At 43.3% G+C, this 12,131-nt stretch overlaps 1 protein-coding gene across 1 annotated transcript in view; it reads right to left on the bottom strand.

Moving 5' to 3' along the window:
* HS1BP3 (HCLS1 binding protein 3) overlaps positions 1 to 12,014 on the bottom strand; it is a 46,472-nt gene extending 34,458 nt beyond the window's left edge. The window contains exons 1-2 of the mRNA XM_010147679.1: positions 11,853 to 12,014; positions 2,357 to 2,564 (exon numbers count right to left, since the gene is read on the bottom strand). Coding sequence (XP_010145981.1) covers positions 2,357 to 2,564; positions 11,853 to 12,005 — 361 coding nt within the window. The 5' untranslated portion in view covers positions 12,006 to 12,014. The remainder of the gene's footprint in view (positions 1 to 2,356; positions 2,565 to 11,852) is intronic.
* Between the last annotated feature and the right edge of the window lie 117 nt (positions 12,015 to 12,131).

The following is a 12,131-nucleotide window of genomic DNA, read 5'->3' as shown; positions in this document are numbered from 1 at the left end:
CCATAAATGGTGTCCCTGCCCATGGCAGGGGGTGGAACCAGACGATCTTTAAGGTCCCTTCCAACCCAAACCATTCCACAATTCTGCGAAATACTTCGCTAAGAGGTGGGTAGATAACTTTCATAGGATCATAGAATGGTTTGGGTTGGAAGGGACCTTAAAGATCATCTAGTTCCAACCCCCCTGCCATGGGCAGGGACACCTTCCACTAGACCAGGTTGCTCAAAGCCTCATCCAGCCTGGCCTTGAACACTTCCAGGGATGGGGCATCCACAGCTTCTCTGGGCAACCTGTTCCAGTGCCTCACCACCCTCTCCATGAAGAACCTCTTCCTGATATCTAATCTAAACCTCCCCACTTTCAATATAGACCCATTCCCCCTTGTCCTGTCACTACAGGCCCCTTGTAAAAAGTCCCCCCCAGCTTCCTTGTAGCCCCTTCAGGTACTGGAAGGCTGCAATAAGGGCTCCCTGGAGCTTTCTTTTCTCCAGGCTGAACAAGCCCAACTCTCTCAGCCTGTCCCCATAGCAGAGTTGCTCCAGCCCTCTGATCATATTTGTGGCCTCCTCTGGACTCGCAGCTAGTTCACATAGCTAGTTCAGATAAAGGGAACTTTTTTTACTAATTTAATTCATTTGGGCTAAAATTAGAGCATTGATCAGCATGAAAGTATTTCCAAAACACCTCTTCAATTTACACTCAGAAATGAAGCCTGAAGTTCTAACTCCCTTCAGTATGCAAGACCCATCCAACTAGCAAATTCAGCAAACTGAAATGTGCTTTGCCCAAGTCTTCTCACCATACTTGTTAAATGCAAAGCCCAGAAGAATGAGGAGAGAACTATTCTTTGCTGTGGAGTTTCTGGAAATCAATTTAAAATAATGATACTAGATAAAAACAGGCTAGTGAAAACCATGATGGATGCAGTTCATGGTTTCATCTTGCTGACTGTTACAGTAACATGGCATGAGAGACCTCTCACCCAGCTTTTCATGCTTGCATCTGCCAAATGATCCAGGGCAGACTTCATACCCACATTTAGCCTATCTACACTGAGCAAGTGGTCTTATGCTGCCCTTCTAGGCAAGAGAGTGCCGGTCAGGGTAGGCAGTGAAAGTTAGGATCCTGTTTATCTTAACCCCAGTCATCTGTGTTTTATCATGTTGATTTTCTAAACACCCCTGAATGTATTGAATATGTCTCTAGCATCTGTAAGAAAAGTGTACACAGCTAGCTTGAGCATCTACAGTGTAGGTACTGAATTCCATCTGTTTGATAGGGTGAGATATATTATTCTAAGGTAGATTTCGATGAACAGATCACATTGCTTGCATCCAATCTGTCCACAGCATAAAGACAGTTAAGACTAATTCAGCTGCAGACATGTGCACCAGGGTTGGGTTAATCAGCATGCAAAGGTTAATCAACATAAATTCTGCATTCTCTGAACAAGGGATCTGCTTTCAAGAGAACATTACCAGGGAGAAAAAAAAAAACAAAACACCCAAACAACAACAAAAAAACCCACACAAAACCAAAACTCCAAAACCTTATGAGCAAAAGGCTTTTGCCAAATATTATGCAATTTTGCCTTCCTTGACTTTAGAAGTTCTGTGAGACTGACAGCTTCCTAATCTGGCCACACTTGACACTTTTGCAAAATGGGCTGTTCACACATGGTGAGTTGCTAGCACCTTGCAACTTCACCTCCTTAAAACGAATGCTGCACTGCGAATCCCGCACAGCACCAGGCCAGAGTATTCCCCGCTCAGCAGCTCTCAGCTGAATTAAGATCAGAGAAGCCCATCTGTTCCATCCATTCAGGGACTCCCTGCTATGTCCCAGGAACATAAGAAAGGAACTATATGAATCACTGGAAGAGGCAACAAAAGCTGGACATGAGGCTAAGGAAAATTAAAACAAAAAAAAGGGCCAGAGAATGGGTTTAACTAAAAAAGAATCTGTCCTTTATTCAAATCTTTCTCAGGGTCAGTAATTTGCTTTAGGACTGTCTTCAGCAAGGCCTAACAATTTCATTAGGAATGAAACACAGACAAAACATGGAACAGTTGATCACTAAGGGAGACCCTGTACTGTACCTTTAGCGTCCGTCTCTCCACCGACAATTTATGATTATTCAGCTTTCTAAACCCATGTGTTCTGAGTCACAGCCTAGGTACATGCCTAAGGGAAATCAGAGGCAGTGGGATAGATACGTTCAAAGCAAGGACTGTGGTACCAACACTTCTGAATGAGGCATGTGTCCACTGAGAGGAGGGGACAAGACTACAAGAACTTAATAATGCTTTTATCAAGCACATTCATGGGAGAGGGGACACTCACATCTTTTAGTTACCTAAAAATTCCAGTAACTCAGGACTCGTCACAAGAACCTCATCCTTTGAGATGAATTTCATTATATCATTGAATGTAGCTCTTCGTTCACAGATGTCAGATTCCCCCACGAAGAGAACTTTTCTAGGCAAGAGTGGAAGGGAAGCCTGTGGATATCGTGCCGCCAGTCTCTGGTAGAGCTCCTCTATCTCACTGTACTTCTTGGAAACCTGCAATGAAACGTGCTGCCTGGGTAAGTTTCTTTACAGGGGTGACATGAGCAGCAAAGCAGAAGTTTAAGTGCTGTGAAACATAAGCTCTGGAAACTGAAGTGGAAAAACGTGAATTACCAAGAAGGTTTACATACAGCCTAGTAAAAGCCTGTTATCTGCACAGTGAATCCCCAAGCATTGTTGCTGTTCTTCTAATTCTGCCATTAAAATCCACTCCCTAATGGAACTGAAGTTCATTGCCACACACCCAGTGTCCATTTGTCTGACTCATCAACTAACGAAATACTGGGAAGGTCACTGCTCCAGATAGTTTTCTCTGACAGCAAAAATCCTTGTCCACTAAAGGTGAGCTATATGATGCCCAGCCCTGAGAGATGGGAGGGAAGAGAAGCCCAAACCAGGTAGGTATCTGATGGAGAAAGCAGCCTGAACCTTTTCACCACTGAGCCAGAAGACCCATTTCTCAGCGCTGGTGGCCTTCAGATGCCTTCTGGATGTTAAGGCCTAAAAACCTGGCATGTTTGCTGCCCTGCAGAGCACCTACTACGGAAACCGGAGGGCAGAGACCTCAGCTGAACCCCGATTATTCAGTTTATCCATGAGAAAATAAAAACCAGCAACTTGGCCATGGCCTACGGGTTCTCATACAGGGAGAAGATGCCAACAGTGAATGGAGTCATTCCTTCTGCAGACAAAGACAGGAAGCCTGAAGAGAAATAAAGCCCAAGATATTACAAGAAAAGCAATAACCATGGGAATGCTGGTTCGAAATTGTGTGGCTTCTATGCCACATTAAGTTTTGAATTCAATACCTTAAAAAATCAATACACAAAACCCCCACATAAACAAAACACTATCTCTAAGTGACATTACAGGTGCAATGCAGAGTGACTGTCATGCTCTGCAACTGTGGTATTATACAGACAATATATTCATTATGGCCCTCCATGGCCCCATAATCTATAAATGTGTTTCAATGAATACAGAGTTAGAGTAAAAAAAAGTGCTAATGGAGTGTGTATGGCACAGATCCTCTACTACAGCTTTTACCCTCTGTGAACACATGTTGGTGAACTCTAATGGAGTGAGTCCTAATTAATACTGCAACATAAAAGACTGAGAGATGCAAGCACCACATCCTGAGATGAAAGAAGGCAGAGTTCTTATACCAACACTGTGAAAAAACAAAGTCAACCCAACAAAAAGCACATTTTTGGAAAGAGGTTGTAGATTAACCCAGAATCCATAACTGCATCTATACTAGCACACTGAATGGTATCAGGTGTATTCCTAGGCACCGGAAACTGAGACTGTCTACTACCTTATAGCGCCTACTGGAACCTGACGATGTCCAGCAGTTTTGACTCTGGGCAGCTAGCACTCCCCCAGATAATTTTTCAGCCCAAGATTTAGCCTGGTGCAGAGACCACTCAGTAGCAAGTTTGGGTGCTGATGCTCACTGCAGATGGTAAGAGTTTCATGCTATGGAGGCAGCCATACTATGCTAGCTGCCCTCCAGGCCGGAGAAGAAGTCCTGACATTAACAGAAACCTCGACTGGTTTACTAAATTAGACGTAGGCACAGAGCATCAACCACCTTAGTTTTCATGCTTCCCTGCCTTTTTGCATTTATTATCAAAGAAACTCGCTGATTTGAAAAATATTTGCATTTCAGCTGTACAATGTTCACTACAGGTTCCGTGTCCAGACAGAAAAGGCAAGCAGCTCTATAAAAAGGATTTGAAGCACAAAACAAAACCTGAGTCGACAGGAGAATGAAAACCAAGAATTTTAGGGTTACTTCCTGTAAACAACTGAGGTAAGTGTGAGCAATGAGCAACACTCTGCTCTGCATGCAGGATCTGAAGTGCCATTCAACAGCCAACCACTAAAGTGATGTCAATAAAGAATAAGACAATCCTCCCTTTGAAAGATACCCCAAAAAGAGAGAGGAAAGCAATTCTGGAATTTCCGAATTGCTGTACATTTCTAGTTTTCTGGGTTCCAGTAGCACGCTGAACATGGTATGATGCCAGGGCCCCTCCCAAAAATACCACGTAAGCACAAATGGAAGGGCAGTGGGGAGTTCACCGCTACTTTTTATGAAGAATAAACAATACCATCCTCCACCCAGACAAAAAAGAGTCAAGTCTGATTTGTGAAAAATGTTTAACATCTAATAATTTCAATAATAAATTACAAATTAATGTCTGAAAGCATTACAAGACAGCAGCCAAACAACAAGACTACGCCAAAACAGCTTTAAAATACTCAGAAAGTAACAGTGAGGCATGCAAACTTATTTCTTTTCCCACTTAATTTTCATTCCTCCTCTATCAAACTCTGTAAATTATTCATAAATCTCAATTTATGTCTAATTACACCATTGAACCTAAAGTAAATGCACACCCTCGCATCCTATCGCTAATTGAGCCTTTGTGAATCTGCGTGGGCTTTGAACAACACCACCAACCATAACACACGACACAGCATACAGTGTGATAACGCTATATCCAAAGCATACTAATATGCCACCCAAAAGCCTGCAGCACACCATGCAAGCTGCTATCCAACAGTGCGGGGATGCCCTCTGCTGGGATAACCTACCAGACAGGCAAGATGCTGAACTGCCAGCCCAAACTACCCCGCACTTACCTAAGACCAAAGCTAGCCCCAGTGAGCCCCTGCCAGTTGCAGGTCCTCGCCTGCTGTCCCTCTGCCTCAAACCCTGGCTGCTGCTGGGTCCTCTACATTTCGCTCAACACTACTGTCACCTTTACCTTGGTTTTGGTGCTGGGAATGCAGCAGTGAGATTGTCTGAATCCAACAACCTCATACTGATGCATTTAGAATCACAGAACAGTTTGGGTTGGAAGGGACCTTAAAGATCATCTAGTTCCAAACCCCTGCCATGGGCAGGGACACCTTCCACTAGACCAGGTTGCTCAAAGCCCCGTTCAACCTGGCCTTGAATGATGGGGCATCCACAAATTCTCTGGGCGACCTGTTCCAGTGCCTCACCATCCTTATAAAAAAGTTCCTTATATTCAATTTAAACCTACTTTCTTTCAGTTTAAAATCGTTGCCCCTTGTGTTATCACATTACAAGTCCTGGTAGAAAATCTCTCTCCATCTTTCTTGTAAGCTCCCTTTAAGCAGTGAGGGGCCGCAATAAGGTCTCCCTGGAGCCTTCTCTTCTCCAGGTTGAACAAGCCCAACTCTCTCAGCCTGTCCCCACAGCAGAGGTGCTCCAGCTCTCTGAGCATCTTCGTGGCCTCCTCTGGACCAGCTCCAACACGTCCATGTCTTTCCTGTACTGGGGACCCCAGAGCTGGACACAGCAGCACAGGGACAACGCAGGGGCCTTACACAGTGCCGGCCAGGTCTCACAGAGTGTATTTTCTCAGGTCAAGTCACATATGTCACCCAGAGCACTCCCGCACCTCTCCAGTCTAGAAGCACTGCCCTGCCATGACAATTTTGGACTGTTTCAATTTTACATCCTCCTCAATTCTCAAGGAAAAAGGCGTATAGTAAATACGCATGTAATAAAATTTAACTTTGCTTTTCCTGGTTAACTCTCAGAACCCTCTGAAAAGTGTCTATGATCCTAAGGCCCAAAATGTCAGGTTAAAAAAACTCAAAGAGCTGCTCTAAAATACATTTTATCATTCCTATTAAGTGTACTAAGTCCCATTTGATTAATATTTAAATATTTTTCTGCTTCCTGTAATTCCATTAGGTCTTGATCTTGCAATTATCCTCTCCCACTCCATGCCTCTAACTGAACTCCGTGAATACTGCTGAGCTAAACCCCCACCACCTGTAAGTCAGCCTGAGTGCACGCACTTCAAGGAGTTCTGTCAAGTCACAATATCAAAGGCTCAATCTATTCACTTCAAAAGAGTTAATCATGCAAATACGGCAAAGCATGTGCATATTTGCCAGGTCAAGACCCTATTTGCCTGTAACAATTAACATCCAGCACAGAACTGAGAGAGAGACAGGGATGGGTTTGACTATTTTTTTTTTTGCACCAGGAACAAATAAGTAAGTTGAGTATGATCAAATATAGCTAGAAGGGTAAGAAAACCACCGGGAAGTTCAAAGGGAAAGCCTGATGTTTGCTGCTAATCCCTCAAATCTCATGCATGTGCCTTGCCCCCTTCTTCAGGAAAACCTCACGCATGAAAGTACACACACCAGAATGCCTGTAGGATATGAGCCTGGGACTCTTAGATCTGCATAGGAGAATTTGATCCCACTCAGTATTAATGAGATTTAATGCCTCCTTTCCCTAGGCTCCTTTTAATGCCCCACATCTGACCTCAAACTCGTCTTCAGATGCTTTATATTTACTGCAAGGATTTCAGGGAAATGGAGGTCTCAGAGCTAACTCAAGCCCTCTGGCCAGCCAATAAGAGCACTCTTGATTTTGTAGTATTACATGAAATACTTAAGGTTACTGTGATTTTAATTTTACAGAGCCCACTTCTTAACACTATCACAAAATGAGGAACAGCAGCGTCGTCCTTTGTACAACCACCAGCTTCGGATTCAGAAATCGAAAGCATCCCTTCTGGCAGACAGCACAAACCAAGCTTTCGCTTGTGGACTCCCAATTCAAGCCATAACAGAATTAATGTTGCTTGGTGACCTCGTGGGTATGCATTATGGTAGATTTTAATTACATGACCACATGCTGTTCTCCCCACCTGTTTTGCCCAGCAGAAGAGCAAGCACTCTCATACCTCTCTTTAATCAGCATGAATTCTTAATGGCTCCTGAACCTATTGCTACACTGAGCAGGGATTTTTTTTTCCCCCTCTCACATCACAGAGGTTATAATGTAAAGGAATTTATCTCCACAAAGCACCTGGTCAGGAAATAGCAACTTGAACGCACAGATTTTGAGGCCCACAGAAAGAAGGCCAACATATGCAAACAGGCAATGATAAAAACAGAGAGGAATACACACCCACGTATTTACGCTCCCTCATTTTATGAGAGGAAGACAGTTCTGTAGTAAATTCCTCCCAAAAATGTGCTGTGCCTGTCAAACACCAGAAGTTATTTGTTCAGCGTTGAGAAAGAACAAACTTGACTAACAGAAGTAACTTGTAAAAAAGCAGCAATTAAACTGGGCACAGGTAGAAAGAGGAGGCACTATAGGCTGGGTGGATTTTTAATAAAGCTGGGAAGAGAGAAGTTAATTGCTAAAAAAAGTAAGGTGTGGCTAGAAGAAATGCATTTAAGATAAACAAAGACTTTTCTTCTTCTAACAGAAAATGGCAGATCTACAGGCCATTAAATGTCACTTTTGCAGCACCAAAGCAATTTCACTCTTTCAACGGGGCAAGAGTATTCTGACCTCTGAAAGAAACACAGCTGGGTTTTCCTCCAATTACCAAAACCTCAAGGTTAAGCAGTCCTACAACCCATTTGCAAACAGCATTTTTTAAACTGAAAAATCCCCCTCCCCATTTTTAAGAACTTAGTTCTGAAAGTCATCTTAGAAGGGAATTTCTTCTTTTAATGCTTCAAAAACATTTCAGTTAGAAACACTACAATACTCATCTTGCATAGTCCCATTATGGCTGAGAACAGGGACCTCTAGACTGCTCAGACCCACAGGAAAGGCCACTAACGCCACAGGTCAGATTTAAATCTCTTTTTGATGTTCATCTGGTTTTGGTTATAGGCCTTTAACCTATCTCGACCCAGTGTGGTCTAAACCGCAGCCCAGAGATCACTGGTGAGCTCAGAGGACGCTTCTGTCCTGCTCACCATCTTTCCTGGGGGGACACAAAGAAGCTATCTGAGCAATACACGCTGCTCAGTCACACCGCTGCCTGCAGTTGCTCACAGCCTAACGCACAGAAATCCACCTTCCTGCTGCCACCTAGGGCATGAGAGCGTGGAGGGCAGCCACTTCCCTGGAAATAGGTGGAAGAACAGTTAAACAAGGAAAATTGTTTTAGCTAATATTTCAGGGAGAGTGTACTGGTTCCAGTCAGGGAGGATTTTGTTTTATTTTCCAGAGAGAAAGTAGGGAATGAAGAGGATGAAAGAGAAAACACAGACTTGGCTCCTGGGGTAGCCAAAATTTGATTAACATATCAACGCAAATCCTCCCACACCTACCGGTCTTCTCTGACCTACATGTTCAGTACTCGGACACTTGCTCTTTCCTCCTGCCTCTCAAATTTGATAAATTCAACAACACCAAAAAGAAGTTCCCTCTCCCATCCTGTTCACATACTTGGGAAGGCAGAACAGGCACATAGTTGTTTCTTTTCCCTCCTTCAGACATCTCATCTCACTCCCCCTTGCTATACAAATTGGATATGTTTGCCCAACGTAACCTCATCCTCCTCCGCTGTTCCCCAAGTGCCTGGTTCTCTTATACTTCCCCTGCAAACTCTCTGGGGAAGGGTCACGATGTTTCTCGTGCTGGTAAAACACCCAGCAGAACAGGGCACTACGCACACGCTACGGGTACAACTCACCTCAGATGGCAGCCACAGGGTTGGGATTTGCCTCCAGGTTAAGACAACTGCCTACACGCAGGAGGTGTTTCAGCTCTCGTGACAGTCAGACATAGTCACTACATTTTGGCAAGATGTGACTGAAACCCAACACACCTGAACACAGGCAGCTAGCCGTACCCTGGATGGTGTACAGTATGTCACCTGTCTCTTTTCCAGGATGGTGCCAATGCCTTTATGTCCCGTGTCACATCTGCCAGCCCTGTGCAGACATCTAAGATCACTCAGGGTTTCTCAGATGGTACCAGATGTTCACTAAGTAAAGTGGCTTCCCCCACACTGCACATGCTCAACTACATTCTTCTCCACAGTGCTGCACTGACTGGGATGGGAGCTCAGAAATCCGCAGCGAATGCAGACATCTAAGCATAGAGAGCAGATTTTTCTTCATAAAGACAGGCATCTTGTATCATCTGAAATGCTCTGGGGTATCCAAAGGGCTTGTGTGGGGCAGGTAAATATCGCACAGGATTTATGAGCAACCCACAACCTTCTGAAGGCTAGGTGGAAAACCCGAGGATACTGACAGTGGTATAGACAGTGAGATGTTTGCAACTTAATTAAGCCTTAGGCATTTTTACCTGGAGTTAAAAGCCCCCCACCCCAGCTGTCTAAAATGTAGAATGCTTTCCTTTTATGGTCAAAGAGAGGCATTTCCAGAGGATGAGTCACCTCATTGCCCTTCTCCCCACTGACCATAAAAGTAGGGACAGACTCAGATTAAAATACCCAACTTACAGAGAGATAAGTTAGGACAGGTGAATCCCTCTGCTCCTTCCAGTAATACAGAGAAAAGACTCACTGGAATGAATCGATGCAAAGCATCCATCCTCCAACCTCCCAGCCCATGGTTTGAAATTACTCTCATACACCAAACTATATAATAGTTTCATTGGTCAGCTGAAAAAAAATGCCTCTGATGAGATAAATGTTATTCCCATCAGAACACATCTGTCTTGTGATGAACAAAATGTCAGGAGGTCTAACCAGAATAGAAATCAGAAAGGTTCATTTCACTTGAGAAGAGCAACTAACTGCTGAAAATCCTCCTAGAGACAGCAGACATGGGAACGGACAATCTCTGCAAGCAGGGGGGTCACAGGAGGAAGTCTGCTTCTCCTCTTTATGGACAAGTTGATTTTACCTACTTTTTCTTAAGCGCAGCAAAATGTTAGATGACAACAGCCCAGTTTAACACCTTGCATTTAGCCAGGTTGTTTCTTGCACAGAGCTGCATGGAAGTATTCCATAATAAAGCAGGCTGAAAAAAAACCCTGCTGCAGAAAAAGAATACAATTCCACATCCCCTTCTCTTATCTGCCTATGTCTGGCCCTTCCCCTGCCCTAAAATAGATTTAATGGGGCTGTGCAACTTGTCAGCTCAAGAAACAGGTGTAAATCAGTACTAAATAACCCTCAAATACCCCATTTTTACCCAGGACCAGTTCCTCAGCTGCTGATACAGGATAGCCACATGACACTGGCACACAGAAGTAAGCGCTGCAGATTTGAGAACAAGCAGTCAGGGACAAGGAGGGAGAACAAAACAGACCCTTATGCCAGCACTGCTGATTTTACTGTGAAGTTGTATATAGTTTAAGGAGTGCAATAAATGCATGAGATCACACCATGCACATCTGCAAAACATTGACAAATATGGCTTTATCTGCAAATCAGACTATGTAAATATCCATTTATCAGCTATCTTCTCCAGAATGGGAGTTACAGTAGGACTAATAACCAAGTAACCATGCACTTGCATTATTCTGACATTAGCTATCCCCCAAACATCTGAAAAGAGCACATATTCACAACACATGCAACTGGGTGTATCCCCTTAGAGCTCCTATATAGCCAATGGACAGAGAAATGCATAGCAGGCAGCTGAAGCAGATCAAATAAAAAGTACCCTACGTGCACCCTTTTTCAACAGACAGTCTAGGTGAGACAGCTCAAGTGAGTATGCACGTGCTATAGATGACTTAAAACAGGTGAAATGAGCTCAAGTGATATGTTTTCAAAGCTTTACTCTGCAAGTAGCATAAAAAGACAATCCAACTCGTTTTATATGGACACTTCCTTGTAAAATCCTCTTACTAAGGATTTTAAAAACCATGTCAAGAGTAATAGATCAAGGATAGTTCCTCACATTGCCCCACATGAATCTCTCTCCATTCAAGTAACTATGATACATTTATTTCATGTTTATGTACCAAGTCCCAGTACTGATACATATATCAGAGCCACTAATTTTGTAGCAAGACTTCTAAAAGCTTAATTGGTTTCTATCTGTTGATGCACAATGCAAAATGCCTTAAAGGCAACAACAAACAGTCATTGTTGCTTTGAGCCTCTTGAATAAAAAGTTCAATGAATATATGTCTAATACTCCTACTGCAGGAATGGTACAGACTCTGTTGTCCTACCAAGGACCTTGACTGTTGGCTGTGATGGCAAAGTATCTGCTACAGATGGACCAAAATAATTAAAGCTAATTAAGAAAGTGATCACTAAGACAGAACTAATAAAAAATTTACCATAAATTGAACTACATCTTCAGGTTTGTGCTTTGCTGATTTGAAGGCAGCCAGTCGGGTAACGATTGGTACAGACTCTGTTGTCCTACCAAGGACCTTGACTGTTGGCTGTGATGGCAAAGTATCTGCTACAGATGGACCAAAATAATTAAAGCTAATTAAGAAAGTGATCACTAAGACAGAACTAATAAAAAATTTACCATAAATTGAACTACATCTTCAGGTTTGTGCTTTGCTGATTTGAAGGCAGCCAGTCGGGTAACAACGACAATGTGATACTCTACATGGCCAGACATCATCTTCCCACGGATTTCCTGGTAATCCGGCACTGACAAATCCAGCCCCGTGTGCATATTCTGAATTTGCCTAGGGAAGAAAACATATGCAGAGTTCAGACATTGGCACAAAGACTTTTAACTGACCTTCTCCAAGGATCCAGTTCAAAGCTCAAGAAAGTCAGTGCAAAGAATCCCATTTCA

Source organism: Eurypyga helias, unplaced genomic scaffold, assembly GCF_000690775.1.
Source record: "Eurypyga helias isolate BGI_N326 unplaced genomic scaffold, ASM69077v1 scaffold13752, whole genome shotgun sequence".
NCBI lineage: Eukaryota > Metazoa > Chordata > Aves > Eurypygiformes > Eurypygidae > Eurypyga > Eurypyga helias.
Note: the sequence above shows the minus strand (reverse complement) of the source record. Positions and strands in the feature narration are given on the sequence as shown.